The sequence below is a fragment of the Nelumbo lutea genome, chromosome 7 (genome assembly GCF_056320005.1).
Source record: "Nelumbo lutea isolate HS-2025 chromosome 7, American lotus-T2T, whole genome shotgun sequence".
Taxonomy (NCBI): domain Eukaryota; kingdom Viridiplantae; phylum Streptophyta; class Magnoliopsida; order Proteales; family Nelumbonaceae; genus Nelumbo; species Nelumbo lutea.
This window is the reverse complement of record NC_142690.1, coordinates 42,082,113-42,100,002: the sequence shown is the minus strand read 5'-3', so window position 1 is coordinate 42,100,002 and position 17,890 is coordinate 42,082,113. Positions and strand designations below refer to the sequence as shown.

Sequence of the window (17,890 nt, the reverse complement as noted above, 5' to 3'; positions counted from 1 at the left end):
TTGGGTTATTTGGCAGAAACTTGGTACTATGCTTCACTTTATCTCCAAACTGTTGGACAAACTGAAGTTGTCCATAGAACTCCAGGGAGCATGCTTAGGGCCCATGCAAAGACTTAGAAAAAGTGGTATTTAGCACTACTAAATCTGGAATTCAAGCTCAATTGCTCAAAAAATAGAACCACTAGTTTTTCCTCTTTTGAAGTGGTGTTTAGGAGGAATCCTTAAAAGCCATTTGACCTTATTCCTTTTTCAAATCTCATGCACTGCAACAGGAAGGCTGAAGATGCCATTGCTGAACTGAAGGCAATTCATTAGCAAGTAAAGGGAAACATTGAAGAAATCTATGCTAGATACAAGGCACAAAATATAGGCATCAGAGAGAAAAAAATTTTGAAGTGGGAGATGAAGTATGGATCTATCTTTCTAAGGAAAGGTATCCATTTGGTGAAATCACAAATTGAAGCCCAAGAAAATTGGTCCTAGCAAGATTCTGGAAAAAATGGGAGCTAATCCATATAGAATTATCCCCAGAGCTTAAAGTCGATAGTACTTTTAATGTGAAGCATTTGTCACCTTATTATGAGGAGTATGAAGAGAACTCGATGATGAATTCTTTTGAAGTGGGTGCGAATGATGTAATACATCCCTTAGATATTGAAAAGCTGAAAATTTATTAAGAAAAGGGAGCATCCAAAGTTACATAAAGTATATGAAAGGAGAAAGAAGAACAAAGAGGGAAAGTCCATTAATTGGAAACGGTCCAGCTGAGCCATCCCATCAGTTTAAGCTCAATTTTTGTCAAGTTTATTAATATGACAAATATCTGTTTTTTTTTAAGATAAATAAAAAATAAACTTTATAGATGAAGAAGGGAAAAGAGAATACAACAGGGTAATAAGGAATCACCCACAGACCCAAATACTACCAACCTACCCTAACAAAATTAACCCTTTAAACAGAAAAAACAGCCCAACAAACAATTCAAAACAACTTAGAAAGACCAGATACAACACAAACAAAAATCACAGAGACCCTTTCCACCAATCACTAGAAAAAATAAAAGCATCCAAAAAACTGCATATCCCACACCATCCAACCCTTGCCATAAAACACATAAGAAAAAACAACCTGAACCCACCCAACCCTCTGATAACAAACTTAACCTCAAGCTTTATCCATTTTCTTATCCTGTCCGCTAACTAGAACAGAGATCTTACTTCTCGTCTGAGAGACTTTCTTTATCTTCTTCCCCTTCTTTAATCCTGCTCCAAATACTCCCAACTTTTAACCTGGCAAAAACTTTTGAGGCTTGCACCGTTTAGTTGGTTTTCTGTCTTATAAATCTTCTTACTGCATTAGTACTTTTCTCCATCTTCATATGACAAATATCTGTTTTGTTAAACAACTTTATGGTTACCAGTCCTAGTAAAAGTCTAAGTGATTTGAAGTCCTTTTTGGAAGTCAGTATTAGTTACCTATTTCAAGTCAGTTTCCTTTTTCTTTTTGGAGTCCATTATAATTGACCCCTCCCTATTATAAAAGGAGTTGGGGGAGAAGGGGCTTTTTGAGCAGAACTGATGTTTGACTATTAATTTTTTTTATTATTGTTCGACCTACAGAATTCTGTCACATGAGAATCAGGCAATCCTAGACTCTTTCTCTTCTATGCTCTTTTATTCAATATAAGAGAGTATTCTATCACTTTCCAAATTCGTAGGTTAGACATTGTTCCAAAAATAAGAAATTGTAATCATACCTTAATTTTTTGGCTAAGAGACTGGTTCTAGGAATATTTTGAACTAATCAAAATACAGCATACCTTTTTGTGTTCTTTTGCTACCATGTAGGCTGGGCTGGGCCCCAACAAGCTACCTAGACAGGGGGAGTACAAGTCCAAAAATTCATATATATATATATATATATATATATATATATATATATATATATATATATATATATCCAGCTATTGTACAAAGTCATCTTCTGCTAGAGTTGGCATTTCTTGTTTGTTTTAACAAATAAGACCTAGGTTTGAGTTAACCCTATTGCCTTTTCACTCAACAATCTTCTTTTATAGATTTCATGAAAAATATGAAATAAAATATAATTATAGAAACAAGTAAATGTCTATGGCCCGACTAGTAGGCTTCTAGGCTTGGTGACTGGTTGCCTAAGCAAGTGAAGAATCCCCTACACAAAATACTTGGGCAGCACTGAAGAAGATGTTGGGGGGAAATTATGCGAAAATTTTCCCTACAATAGGGCATCATATAGAAACCCAAGTTCAATTATATAAAATACTAGCTTTCTGATTGTGCTGTAATTGTTGATTGAGAAATAGTAGAAATTTTACAGGTATACTCTGTGGGTGTAGGCTAATGCACAAACAATGTAATTCTATATATTCTTCTCTTTTATTTTTGTTTTGTTGGTGTTTAAAATATCCTTCTATTGTATTTCCTATTTTTCTTTTCTATCTTGCTTTTTTTACACCGAGCCGGTATCAAAACAAGAATATGGTGTATATACATGAATAACATTTAGATATGTTCATGGATCCAAAACCTTTATAAACACTTTTGTTTTTTGTGCTAAATAAATCATTAATGTGTGTCAACATGCATTTAACATTCCAAGCTTATTGCATTTACCTTCAAATTCTACAGAATCAGCACCGACAGAGCTCCAAGCACCCCATATGAAATTTCCAGGAGCTATTAGATTGGGCTTCAATATGTCAGCATCATCAAGGAAACTGTCCTCTGGATCTGGTCCTCTGGCAGAATAATACATAACCTTTGGTGCAGAGTTGTTGTAATTAGCTTTCAATCCTCCTAATATACTTGCAACAGCACCAAATTTGACAATTTTCTTTGAAACAGCATCTCTCTCTAAGGAGGAATTGTAATATTGTAGTAAAATCTGCTCAAAAGATAAATGAAGGCATCATTATAAGCATACATAGATAAAGAAAAGCCAGCATCCATCTTTGAAGTCATAAGTGATAACCATGACCCAATACCCAAACTTGAGAATTTTTAAAAAGGACAAAATTCTCATCTGGTAGTATAAGAATATCAATTAATTTACATTTTTATATTCCATATAAAAGAATTTACTGAGAGCAGAACCCTAAACTTGTGGTAGTGGACCTGTTCAACAACTGAACTCAGCTCATCCTTAATTACAGTTATTTGGGGTTGGTAATACAGATCATGTCTTGTTATTGTGCTCTATCAAGAGCTATGTTTTCTCTAAAATTCTCAGTCCTTAGATCATTACCACTATGGACCATGTTTTCTTTGCTCTTCCACTTCCCCTTTTAGAGCTTTCTACTTGGACCCATGATTTGCAATTTCTACAATGATGGACATTTTGCCACATAGAGATTGAGAAATTTTGGGAATATTTCATTAGTATTGCAAAGATAATTGGAAATTTTAAAAATTGGGGAAATGTTTTAAAAACATGGAATAATTAATAAATCTTTATTAATTATGATTGAACTTCAATGGAGGTACATACGATATGATCACAGCCCTAATTGGATCTGCTCAACAATTGACAAAATTTGAAAGAAACCATAAAAAACATAACAAGAACAAAGTGTAGTTAAATGGGAAGGATATGGAAAGTTTTCAAAGTACAGGTGGCCAACCAATCCATACTAGTGGCTCTGCTCAAATTCTGTCCATCCCACAATCAGCTGGTTTTGAATTCACCTTATGGTGAACCCAAAGCAATGCAAAATCATGAAATAGATAGCACCAGAGACATAACTAGAGGATAAGCTTGTTTCTGACAAAAATGTATATAATGTAGATATGCTTGTCTGCTAAAAAGATGCATAATAAATATCCAATATAAGAAAAAGGAAATATAATTTCAAACAATTCAGACTGTATGCAGATTTTTATGTCTAAATGAGTTGGAAAACTTTTCTAGCTAAATTTTAATATTTACACTTCTATAATCAATCATTTATAATTACCAGAAAGGCTCACCTTGGAATCATCAGGTGATGGAATTATTACACCAGGCAGTTTCATTGGAATAGGATTAAGCTGGAATCCAATAACAAAAGGATCCATGTAGAACACAAGACCTGCTGCACTGAGATTCTTAGCTGTTTCCAAGGCTTGTTTGATGGTAGAAAGCCCAAGCACAAAGCGAATTGAGTAGCTACAGACCAAGAGGTTTCCTTGGATCAGATCACGATTCAAGCTAGTGGGCTCTTGACATTCTCCCAAGTACATGTCATTGGTATCCGTTGTTTCATTGTTCAAAGCATGAAGTGCCAAAACCAGCGTGTAGGTTGTAGTATTTCTTGTTCCCGCTGAAGATAAATATAAAATTCAGTATATATTTTTAGAAACAAGGCACAGGGTTGCATGAAGGGAACATGGAAAACATGCAGTTGTTGGATCAATCAGAGAAAAAAAGAATCTTCACATACAACTAATCGTTTTATGAAAATTATGGACGGGATCCAACAATACTGAGTTCCTATCTCCACATATCATGTTTCCTCTGCAAAATCCACAGAAGTGCTTCTTTGTTTCAAGTCCAGTACAGTACACTAATGTAACATTATCATAATAATATTTTTTGTTTATGGTGTTTCATAGCTTCTGAGGAATTATGATCAACCAAACAAGGTAAAAGGTGGACTGGACATGGACCTAACCTCTAGGATTCTCAACCAAATAAGGTCAAAATACAAATTGTTGTAGGGGCCAATGGATACTTAAGTATTAAGATATTAATCCTAATCACTAAAATTTGCACCAAGTTTTATCTTTGAACTACCCATAAAAGGCTGTACAGCTGCCAGATACAATACCAGATGAAATTATTTCCATGATTTTAAGGGCAAACTTACGTGCAAGCCCAACTCCAGAAATGGTTATGTTGTTGCCAAGAACTATGGAATTACTGTAGATCCGGTCATGAGCAGAGGCACCCACGGTGAAGATCCATGGACTGAAGGAAGAAATACTCTTGGGTGAGGGCCCAGTATTGCCTGCTGCTTGTACAACAAAAATCCCAGCCTTCACAGCTGAAAGTAGGGCCATATCTATGGGATTGAAGAAAGTTGCAAGACCAGGAGGGCGCCGGTTGGGAGTAATTGATAAGCTTATAATATCCACTCCATCCTGAGCTGCCTGCAATGCAACCAAATATAGCAGTTAAGCAATTATGTACAAAAGCAATCCTGCCTCTAAGGAATAACTTAATATTTGAATATGCAAGCACATTCTAGGAAAAGGAATGTATGTTACAACACAATGACCTGTCTTCATTTATTCAGTTTTACATATGGCATGGGTCTTGGGAGGTCAGGACCTACCATTTGAGAGCGTTTAATGAAATATAAAAACTAAAAGAACCAAAGCACATGACAGGTAAACACTTTTCTGGACTGTTCATCGTATTTACTACAAATGTTTTCTTTGTGCCCAAAATATAATATCCAGGGACTGATATATCAATAACAAAGAAAGAGGTATCAATTTACTTTCATCTACAAGCAGCTATTATAATGTGAAGGGATATTTTTGATAAAGTGTTCAGTAGGAAAGGATCTCTTTGTAATTTTCATTTTTCAATAGTTGCATGTTATTCTAATTCTCATAATGGGCACAATTGCATAAAAAGCTGAATAAATTTATTTTTCTGAATTTTTGCCACTATGTAGACATTGAATTTTTTATTGACGAATTGTTTTATTCTGTAATTTCTTTGTTATGAACTATCTTCATGCAAAACCCTAAAAATAATTGAATCTTAGAAGAAATGGAATCCCTAGGATGACATTTAAGGTGGGACCTACGGGTGATCATGGGCCAGGCTGGGCTGGGCTTAGCACCTGTTCTAAGGGCTATAGCCCAGGCCCAGTCCAGGCTGGGCCTAATTCCAGGCCTATGAATTTAATGTATAGAATATTGAATATACATTTTTTATATTATATATCATACAATGTGTATAAAAATTATTTTCTATATTTTGAAATATGAAATATCACATATAACATGTATTATAGGAGTCATTTTGTAATATTTATATAAAAAATATAAAATATAACATCAAATACCCCTTCGATTATCATACAATTTCAAGGGGCACTTATCTTAGGAAAGGCAGATTGTGGATCAGATTTTTGTACCTAATGAATGTGTAGAGGCACAAAAAAGATGGAGAAAGGGAATGGCAAATAAGCTAGATCTGGAGAAAGCATATGCTCTTGTTGATTGGGAGTTTTTGCTTAACATAATGAGGAATTGTGGATTTGGAGAATTTTGTTGTAAATGGATTAAGGGATGTTTACAAACTTACCATTTCTCAGTGATCATTAATGGATTTGTGAGGGACTTTTTGGGGGCAATGAGGGGTCTTAGGCAAGGTGATCCTTTATCTCCCTTTCCTTTTACTTTGGTTGTAGATGTGTTGATAGATTGATCTCAAGAGCTACTAGAATGCAATTTTTGAAGGGGTGGACTGTGGGGAGAGAGAGGTTTGTGGTAACCCATTTACAATTCGCAGATGATATAATTACTTTTTGTGATGGGATGAATAGTCAATTGTTGAAAATTTGAAGTTAGTGGTGAGGTATTTGAAAGATTGTCTAACTTGAAGGTCAATTGGGACAAGAGTTTGGTAGCATGAATACATTTAGAAGAGTTGAGGTTTAATGTGTGATGATAGACCGTTGAAGTATCTGGGCTTACCTTTGGGTGCCAACCCCAAATCTACTAGCTTTTGATTAAGTCCACCCTAGCAAATCTCCTTGTGTTACAAGTCAATGTTATCTTTGATTAAGAAGATTATGAGGGACTTTTTGCGAAACCAGGACAGGTGAAGAAAACTCATTTGATTAGTTGGGAAAAAACAAGTAGAACTAAAGAGGAGGGTAGCTTGGAAATAGGTAATGTGAGTAAGAAGAATCTATCTCTTTTAGGTAAGTGGTTGTGGAGGTACCCCACAAAGAATGAAAAGCTTTGGCATAAGCAAGTGACTAGCATTCATGGGCTATCAGAGAATGATTGGGATGCTAGTTTGATGCACAAAGCTACCGTTTGCACCCTTGAAAGCCAATACATGGTGTTCCCCCTTTGTCTCTCAATCATATCAAGTATGACTTGTCCTTTGGTAATAAGATTAAATTTTGGTTTTTCTTTGAGATTGACACCAATCAGAAACATATTAGAGTATCTGGATGGAGTGGCTGAAATTTTTTTATTTTTCTAGGGTTTTCCTAGTCCTACGATTAGTTCTCTGATTTTAGCCCTAATATTCTGATTGTCAGCAGTTTCTGGGTGATTGTTAGATCTGTTTCAGCATTCCAGACTGATTGACAATAATTTCTGGGTGATTATTAGATTTGTTTCAGCATTTCTGGGTGATTGCTAGACCTATTTCAGCATTCCAGATTGACTGTTAGCAATTTCTGGGTGACAATTAGATCAGTTTCAGCATAAAAAAAGATTCCTTGATCAACTCCCTGGCATCAACACCTTCTTCCCCCACCTCTTCTTCAGTATCTTGACAAACGATATCCACTTGACTATCAAGAAAACACTCAAACTCCTTCGGACAAATTTCTTGATCCAAAAGCACCACCAATTTACCACTTATTTTATCTTCTCTTATACACCCTTGAACACGAGACATAGTGTGTTTGGGTTTACTACCTTAACCATGTTTATGGTCAACCTGTTTATCACAATTAATAAATGTGTCCATTTTGGGTTGATCCACTAAACTTGAAAATCACCTATTTACGACCCAATGTTTCAAGTATGTTTTAATTTAGAGATAATGGTCTGTACTATATTTGGATGAAATACTATTAATGGTAGGTAAGGATGACATTGAAAGGTTTTCATGAATTTGTTTTAGTAGACTTCTCTCAGAAGCGGATAGGGCCGGATCTTTAAGAGGGTGGAGAATAGGTAGAGATAGACTTTCAATAACCCATCTTCAATTTGCAGATGACATAATAATCTTTTGTGAAGGTTGTGATCTGATAGAGGTAAGGAATCTGAAGGATTTAATAATTCACTTTGAGAGGGCCTCAAATTTGAAGACAAATTTTGAGAAGAGTTGTGTTGTGGGAATACATTTGAACAAAGAGGAGATGGAGTCTATAGCAGCCTCATTAGAATGCACTTGGCCTCAGTGGCCTCTATCCTATCTAAGACTTCCTTTAGGTGCAAATCCAAAGGAAAGTAGGTTCTGGAACCCGGTGGTGGAAAAATTCGAAAAAAGATTGGCAGCTTGGAAGAAAAACTATATTTCCTTGGGGGGTAGAGTTACTTTGATTAAAGCAACTTTAGCCAACTTGCCTTTATACTTCCTGTCAGTCTTTAGAATTCCTAAAAGGGAGGCAAAGAGGTTGGAAAAACTGATGAAGTACTTCTTATGGGAACCTGGGGAAGAGAAAAAAGATCACTTGATTAGGTGGGAGGTGATGAGTCAAAGCAAAAAAGGAGGCCTAGGCTTAGGGAATGTGATGAGTAAGAATGAAGCTCTTTTAGATAAGTGGCTTTGGAGGTGGCCCCTAGAGAGGGAGAGGTTGTGGCATGAAGTAGTGAAGAGTATCCATGGCTATTCTGAATCAGGTTGAGACGCAGGGGTATCCCGAAGGACTTTGCTCACAACACCTTGGAAGGTTATTTCTGGCATTCTCCCCAAATTCCTCAGACTTGTAAGGTATGATGCTTGTTCTGGAAACTCCATTCTTTTTTGGGAAGATATTTGGGTGAGCACTCAACCCCTAAAAGATTGTTTCCCTTCTCTCTATTCCATCTCCCTCTTTAAAAAGAAACCCATTTCATTGTTCCTTTCCCCCTGGTTTGCCCTTTGGCTTTAAACTAGGATTTTGGGTTTTGAAAAGGGTTAAGGGATGAAGAATTTCTTTGTGTTTTAGAGCTCTTGTTGCTTCTAGACTCGGTGTGTTTGGACCCCCCTAACCCAAATAAAAGGGTTTGGTCTCTAAACCTGGTTGGCTCCTTCACTTGTGTATCTTTCTTTAAAGCCCTTTGCTCCAACTCCTCCTCTCAAGTCTTCCCCGTTAAAGAGGTTTGGTCAAGGCCAATACCCCCTAAAATACCAATGTTCTGTTGGGAAGCCTATTATGGTAAGATAAATACTATGGAAAACTTGCAAAAGAAGAAATCTTAAATGTGTTTGTCACCAAAAACTTGGTGCTTTTTGTGTAATGTGAAGGGTGAGGACTGTAATCATTTGCTGATATTGTTCTCTTTTGCTGCCAATATTTGGAACTGGGTTGTTTCATTATTTGGGTGCAAGTGGAACTTGCCCTCCGAAGTAAAGCTGCTATTCACTCTGGCAGCCTTTGGGAGATTGACAAAAAGAGGGAAGCTAATGTGGAAATGTATCAGAGCCGCTACCTTGTGGATGTTATGGGAGGAGAGAAATGCTAGAATATTTCAAAAAAAGGAAAGAAGTCTTTCTAAAATCAAGGAATGCATAATGACAAGGACAGTCTCATGGCTGAAATCTTCACACTTGTTAGCAGATTACTCCTTTGATGACTTAAGGAGAAACTGGGAAACAGTGGCTTCTACAGTCTCCACAAAGAACAAATCACAAGCTGAATGGAAACCCCCACCGAATGGAGTGGAAAAATTGAATTTTGATGGTAGCTGCCAAGGTAATCCAGGGCCATCTGGAATAGGAGGGATTCTGAGAGACAAAGACAGCAGCATGTTGTCTTTATTTTCAAGACCAGTGGGTGTTGGTTATTTTGTAACGGCAGAGATACTAGCAGTGGTACAAGGTATACAGATGGCCAGTCAACTTGGAGTGAATTTGATAGTAGAAGGGGATTCCAAGGTAGTAGTGGGCTGGCTGACAAGTCTAGAAACAGCTTGTTGGGGCAAAAGGGATTTGTTAAAGAAAGTTAAATGGCTGACAAGAAATATGGTTATCAGCTTTCAGTGGGTCAGCAGATCAACAAATGCAATGGCTGATTCTCTGGCCAAGCAAGGGGTGTCAAGGGGAGATCTGTTTTGGGCTACTTTATAATTGTGTTTCAGGCTTGTGTATGTTTAGTGTTGATGCTTCAGTCCTCAGGGGAGGTAACACCTCATGCCGCCTCCTAGGCTGACTGTACTTTCGTTATTTGAATTAATAAAGCTACTCTCATTTATAAAAATAATGATGATCGAATGTTTATTTTACTACTTAAATCTATTTATTGTTTAATTTTAACAGGTTAATCATGTTGATTTTGTGTTAATCCGGGACATATGTGTCATTTATTATAGATTTAAATAGGCTATCAAGACTGTCATGTCAACAAAAAAAATGACCTGTTTAAATAAACATGTTATGCAGGTCATGTCATGTGACTGTCATGTCAACAAAAAAAATGACCTGTTTAAATAAACATGTTATGCAGGTCATGTCATGTCACCTATGTAATAAATAGGTTGTCTTTGTGTTTGAAAATTTCACATGATTAATTAGTTGTGTCGTGTATTCATGTCAACCCATGTATCCAAAATACCCTCGTCTTGACACAATACAAGAACATGAATCGCAATCCCTACTCAAGAGATAGTACCCCACGGCTTTGTGTATTGATCCAAGATAGTGGATCCACACTTAACTACTAGGGTCATTGTGGCCTCAAGGCTTTAAGTGTGGTTATGGCAAAAAGAATTTGGAATCATTAAATGAAAATACGGAATTCCCATGAGATGGAAATCAAAAGTTTGATCATAATGATGGGGTAGTAGCTATTTCATAAGTTTAGATAGAACCATTGTCCAAGGAAATCATTACACTAATCATTGTATGCACCAAGGAACACCTCAAGGCAAGGCATTCTTAAAATGCTTCAAGGCACTCATGTCATGTTAGTCAAACACTTTGTGGTTTAAAGCATATATGATGTATATGGTTTTGGACAAAGCTTATGTTATTAAGAAGAAACCTCTGGAAATAAGATGTTTCAGAAATCACACATAAAACACGGAAATATTATGGTTTCAAAAGTTTTTATAGATTAAGAGTAGGCTTATTTGAGATTGGGCCAAACAAGAAGGTGAAGAAAATAAAGAAGATGTAAATCAGTGCTCAAATATTAGGTGTAAATTTGAAGATTAGAAAAAGGAAGAAGAGAAGTAAGAGCAGCAACACAAGAGAAAGTTGAAAACAACCCTCTTGAAGTATACAACTGCTTGAGATTAGATGCAAAACCAGAAAACAAACAAGAGAAGATTAAGAAGATGAGAGAGAGAGAGAGGCTGGCGCCAATGAGAGTTAGAGAGTGAGAGGTTTGAACTAAACCTCCCTCTAACACTCTAAAACATTTTATTAAGTTAATCTTTGAATTATTACAGGGAGGTCCTTGGGTGGGCAAGAAATTACAAAAACAGAGTATATGAGAGTAAGGGCCCAGAATAAGGCCCATTACAGAGGAAAACATAAACATAACATAGAATGACAGCCTACAGGCCATTCAGCCCATCTCATCTCCTCTACACTCCCCCTCAAGCTGAGCATAATTGTTAATCATGCCCAGCTTGCCAGTGTCATGTTGAAGCCTTGCCTTGGAAATACCCTTGGTGAGGAAATCTGCCAATTGTCCTTCAGAAGTAATGAATGAAAGACACATTTCACCGGAAGAGACTCTTTCTCGAATAAAGTGTCTATCAACCTCAATATGTTTGGTACTATCATGTTGTACTGGGTTGTGAGCAATGTTGATGGCAGCCTGATTATCACAATACAACATCATGGGTTTGTCATGATCAATCCCAAGTTCCTCCATTAAGGACCTTAGCCACAACAATTCAGAGACTCCATGTGCCATGGCTTTATACTCTGCTTCTGCGGAGGATCGGGCCACAACTGATTGTTTCTTACTCCTCCAAGAGACAATATTACCAACCACCAAACTGCAATACCCTGAAGTAGATCTTCTATCATCAATATTTCCAGCCCAATCAGCATCAGTATAGGCTTCAAGTTTCAGATGACCATGCTTGGTAAATAGAATTCTGTTGGACAGTTTTTTATGCCCTTAGCTTCAATCAAAATGATGTGCATTATGAGTTTATTGTAAATGAATAAAAGTACATATTTGATTCATTTCCCTTGGTACATTTCTATGTAATACCCTTAAATTGGACACTTAATGAGACTCGTGTTAGTTTAGAATGTTCACAGCCAGTGGGTCGGTCTGGGGAGACCTATCTTGATAAGGCTGACACTGTTGGGGCACCATGTCGGTTGGGGTGGCCTGTCTCAGCTGCTAGGGTGAGACTCTAGGCACATACAGTGTAGGATTAATTGAATCCTTGAACTGGACCAAATTTCCAACATTGCCTTGTCCTTGGAGATTAATGGGCAAAACTGGAAAGTTACACCCAACCCCTAGACTCGATTATGATACTGCACTAGGTGTCGGATTGGGCTGTCTTTGATGTACCAATCAGTGAGATCCTTAGCAGGAGTCAAAACCTGGGTATGTTGGGGCAGTCTAAGAATTCATCTTAGTGGGTGATCATAGTGACAGGATCAGCCCCTTTGTCGGACAAAGGTAATGATCGGGGATGCACTCTCACTGATGGAAACCAAGACTGCCGACAGCCGATTTCAATCGTTGATATTTGTTTTGCAAAGTATTTTTTATATGAGATATAAAAGTATATATATTATGGTTTCTAAAATGTTTGCAAAAGGTTTTAACTTCCGGGATCCATATAAGCAGAGAGCGCAACACTGTTCCTTGCGGCCGAGGGAGAGGTCCTCTCTTGTAAGGCAGTGTTTGATCATTATGGGCTGAGAGGTTGAGTGTAAGACCATTGAGGGCACTACCTAATGAACTAATCTTGCATCTGCCCACAGTCCCTGGGTGTTACAAGGTGACTTGGCCCAGGGACCACTTAGGGTAAGTGTTGGGCCCATAGAGCCCATTTGATGGGTTTCAGGGGGTGCACTGTCCAAAGCAGTGTAATCGGCCAGGCCTTGTAACAAAGACTGAGCCGAATGTTAGATAGTTTTGTATGCCCTTAGCTTCAATCAAAATTGATGTACTTTATGAGTTTATTGTAAATGAATAAAAGTGCATATTTGATTCATGTTCCCTTGGTATGTTTCTGTGTAATACCCTTACACTGGACACTTATTGAGACTCGTGTTAGCTTAGAATGTTCACAGCCAGTGGGTCGGTCTGGGGAGACCTATCCTGACAAGGCTGACACTGTGGTGCCATCAAGTCGGTTGGGGTGGCTTGTCTCAGCTGCCAGGGTGAGACCCTAGGCACATACAGTGTGGGATTAATTGAATCTTTGAACTGGACCAGATTTCCAGTATTGCCCTGGACCTTGGAGATTGATGGGCAAAACTGGAAGGTTACACCCGACCCCTAGACTCGATTATGATACTGCACTAGGTGTCGGATCGGGCTGTCTTTGATGTACCAATCAGTGAGATCCTTAGCGGGGGTCAAAACCTGGGTATGTTGGGACAATCCGAGAATTCATCTGAGTGGGTGATCATAGTGACAGGATCAGCCCCTTTGTCGGACAAAGGTAATGATCGGGGATGCACTCTCACTGTTGGAAACCAAGACTACCGGCAGCCGATTTCAACCGTTGAGATTTGTTTTGCAAAGTATATTTTATATGAGATATAAAAGTATATATTATGGTTTCTAAAATGTTTGCAAAAAGGTTTTAATTCCCAGGATCCATATAAGTAGAGAGTGCAACACTGTTCCTTGCAGCCGAGGGAGAGGTCCTCTCTTGTCGGGCAGTGTATGATCATTAAGGGCTGAGAGGTTAAGTGTAAGGCCATTGAGGATAATACCTGATGGGCTAATCTTGCATCTGCCCACAGTCCCTGGGTGTTACAAGGTGGCTTGGCCCAGGGACCACTTAGGGCAAGTGTTGGGCCCATAGAGACCATTCGATGGGTTTCAGGGGGTGCATTGTCTTTAACAGTGTATTCGACCAGGCCTTGTAACTAAGGCTGGGCCGAACCCATGTGGCTGATGTGTAGATCAATGCTTGGGTCCCACGCCATACAAGGAAGCCTAACTGGGCAGCAGTTAGGAAGGTTAAGTGAGCACATAAGCTTAATAGGCCTAAAGCCCATTTCGAACTGGGCTATTTATTTAGTTAATTAAAGGGGCGACTTCTGAGATGGATTAGCAGATAGGATAGGGTCTTAATCCTATCCACTCAGAGAGTCCAGATCTGAATGTGATTCAGATCTAGAAACCTCCTAATGGGATTAGGAGAAAGCTAATCTAATCTGCAGATAAGATAAGGGTTTATCCTTATCACTAGAAGAGAAGGCTGATCCAAATATGATTTGGATAAGCAACTCCTAATGGGATTGGGAGCTGATCTTTTAAGTTAACAAAAAGAAGGAGGGGGCGGCAGCCTTTAGGAGATATACACCAGATCCTCTTTAGTGCTGAAATCAAGAAGAGAGAATTCTGCACCCTACGAATACTCTCTTGCCGCCTCCCTGTTCTTGCCGCCCTGTTTGCCAGTTCGATCTCCAGTTGTGGGAGAAGTCAAGATTGGATCTTGACATCAGTTCTTTGAGAAATGATTGAAAAGGAAGCTGTGCTCACGTACCCATCTACTGATTCTTGCGAAGGACAGAGTTCTTGGGGAAGAACACTGTTGATTCTGCTCCATCTTGCACTGCGCCATCTTCAGTGGGAGCAGTCTTTGGATCCTTCCTTGGGCGTGAACACCTTCGTTGGGAGATATTACTTCTCCGTATCAGATATAATTCTCTCCTATTCCTTTTGGTTCAGATCTGGTTCAGTTTAAGGTTCAAGAATGATCCTTGAAAATATGATTTTCTAAGTAGGGAATGTGATTCCCAGTTGAAGGGAGAGAAAAATTTTTGAAATTCGCCCCTTATTCCGCAATCTTTGGGCGTCCATGGGATGGATCTCTCATCCCTTCACCGAACCCATGTAGCTGATGTGTAGATCAATGTTTGGGTCCCACGCCATACAAGGAAGCCCAACTGGGTAGCAGTTTGGAAGGCTAAGTTAACACACAACCTTTTTGGGCCTAAAGCCCATTTCGAATTGGGCTGAATTGATCAGTTTAAATGAGGGGCGGATCTGGGATTAAATCAGTTGATAGGATTGGGCCTTGACCCTATCCACTCAGAGAGACCATGATTTAAATAAGATTTAGATCTAGGAGCCTCCTAATAGGATTAGGAGAGGGCTGATATAATCTACAGATAAGATAAGGGTTCTTCCTTATCACTTAAAGGGACTTCTAATCCAAATATGATTTGGATCAGCAATTCCTAATGGGATTAGGAGCTGATCCCTTTGAACCTATAAAAGGAGGAGGGGGCGACAGCCTTTAGAGACAACAGACAACACAAGAGAGAAAAAGGTCTCTAGTCTTCATAGCTGAAATCACAGAAGAAAGATTTTTGCAATCCCTACAAAAACTCTTTCTTGCCACCTTCTTCCTGCCGCCACCAAGCCTCCAGTTCGTTCTCCAACTTTGTGGGAGAGATCAAGATTCGATCTTGATATCAGCCCTTTGTGAAAGGACTGATTGGAAGCAGTGCTCACGTGCCATCTAGCTATGCCTACGAAGGATCAGGTTCTTGGAGAACGCTGCTGATTCTTCTCCATCCTACACTGCGCCATCTTCAGTGGGAGCAGTCTTTTGATCCTTCCTTGGGTGTGAACACCTCCATTGAGAGTTAATATTTCTCTGTATCAGATATACCTCTCTCCTACTTCTTTTGGTTCAGATCTGGTTCAGTTCATGGTTCAAGATTGGTCCTTGAAAATATGATTTTCTAAATAGGGAATGCGATTCCCAGTTGATGGGAGAGAAAAATTTTTGAAATTCGTCCCCTTCATTCCGCCAGATTTGGGTGTCCATACGATGGATCTCTCATCCCTTCAAATTCCTTTTCCTGGAGAGCCTTTCAGATAGCACAAAATTTGTTCTGTTGTTGCCATATGAGTATCTCTAGGAGCATGCATGAACTGGCTAATACAACTGATAGCATACGCAATATCTGGCCAAGTCATGCACAGGTACAAGAGCTTCCCAAGTCTTCCAACAATGTTTCATCCGAAGCTGAAAGTTTGTGACTCATATCAATGGGAGTTGCAACTGGTCTAGCACCCATTTTTCCAATTTCAGACAGCAAATCAAGGACATATTTCCTCTGGGAAATAAGAATCCCATCCTTAGATCTAGCAACTTCAATGCCAAGGAAGTATCGCAACTCCCCCAGATCCTTAATCTCAAATTTTGTACGGAGGAAAGACTTAAGGGCCCAAATGCCTAAGGCATCACCAGTCACTATAATGTCATCAACATACACAATGAGATACACTGCTAGAAATCCACTTTTCTTCACAAAGAGAGCATGATCTGACTGTGTCTAAACATAGCCGAATTTAACAAGTGCAACTCTAAATTTCTCAAACCAGCTCTAGGAGACTGTTTGAGGCCATAAAGTGATTTCTTCAATTTGCATACCTTTCCTTGCATATCTTTCCCATACATTCCTAGAGGGAGACACATGTAGACCTCCTCATGTAAGTCACCATTCAGAAATGCATTCTTTACATCCAAATGATAAAGAGGCCAATCAAAGTGAGCTGCTAGAGATAAGAGAACCCTCACAGATATCATCTGGGCAACAAGGGCAAAGGTCTCCAGATAGTCAATCCCATATGTTTGTGTGTAGCTTTTTGCAACAAGTCTGGCCTTGTACCTCCCAATAGTCCCATAAGCTCTGTATTTAATGGTAAAGACCCACTTGCACCCAACTGGATCCTTCCCTTCAGGAAAATCCACCACCTCCCAAATATCATTTTTGTGTAGAGCATCCATTTCAGACTTCATGGCATCTCTCCATTCTGGAATCCCAAGAGCTTCTAACACTGACCTAGGAATGGGGTTAGAAGCAACTGAAGAGAGGTAGGAAAAGTAAGAAGGAGAAAGTAGATCATAAGAAAGGTGTTTGGAAATGCAGTGTGCAATGCACTTCCGCTTTCCTTTCCTAACAACAATAGGGACATCAAGATCTGGGAAAGATGGTTCCAAAGAGGCTAAAGTAGTACCTGTTATCTCATCTGTGATTGGGAATGTATGAGTCTCATCTGTTGCAAGGGAAACAACTTGCTCATTCCTGGATCTTTGCCTTTGATACACTTTAGGATTATGGGTAGGACAAGGAGGTAAAGAAATAGGGGCACTAGGGAAAGATGAATGAAGTGGTTGATCCTCCTTTGATTCATTTGGGGAGGATACAAGCTTGTCAAGTGACTCAACTGGGACAGGAAGAGGAAGACCAAATACTTGTGACAGACTCTCCCCCTATTGACAATGTCCTTCTTGAGAGGAACCATAAAAAGGAGAAAGTTCATCAAAAGTAACATCCATAGAGAAATGTCGAGTGCCAGTCGTTGGATCAAAACAACAATAACCCTGTTGTGTGGGGGAGTAACCAAGGAAGATGCATTTGTGGGCTTTTGGTTCAAACTTTGTCTTTGGGCACTTGGAATGTGAATATAACAGGTACAGCCAAACACATGAAGAGGAATCGGGAAGAGATCCTTGTCTGGATGAAGAAGACTGAAAGGGGATTTAAACCCTAACACCCTAGATGGCATACGGTTTATGAGATAGGTAGCAGTACAGCATCACCCCAAAATCTTGTGGGAACATGTGAGGCAAACAAAAGGCTCCTTGCATTTCAACAATATGTCTATTTTGCCTTTCAGCAACTCCATTTTGTTCAGGGTTCTAACACAGGAGCTTTGATGAATAACCCCCATGTCAGAGAGATACAAGGATAAATTCTTCTCAAAATACTCTTTTGCATTGTCAGATCTGAA

The 17,890-nt window shown here is 38.9% G+C and overlaps 1 protein-coding gene across 1 annotated transcript in view; it reads right to left on the bottom strand.

Annotated features, from left to right (window-relative positions):
• Nucleotides 1-17,890, bottom strand: part of LOC148846185 (Subtilase family protein) — a 93,875-nt gene that overhangs the window by 32,386 nt on the left and 43,599 nt on the right. The window contains exons 7-9 of the mRNA XM_088954696.1: nt 4,883-5,165; nt 4,005-4,336; nt 2,652-2,922 (exon numbers count right to left, since the gene is read on the bottom strand). Of these exons, the coding sequence (XP_088810822.1) occupies nt 2,652-2,922; nt 4,005-4,336; nt 4,883-5,165 (886 nt within the window). The remainder of the gene's footprint in view (nt 1-2,651; nt 2,923-4,004; nt 4,337-4,882; nt 5,166-17,890) is intronic.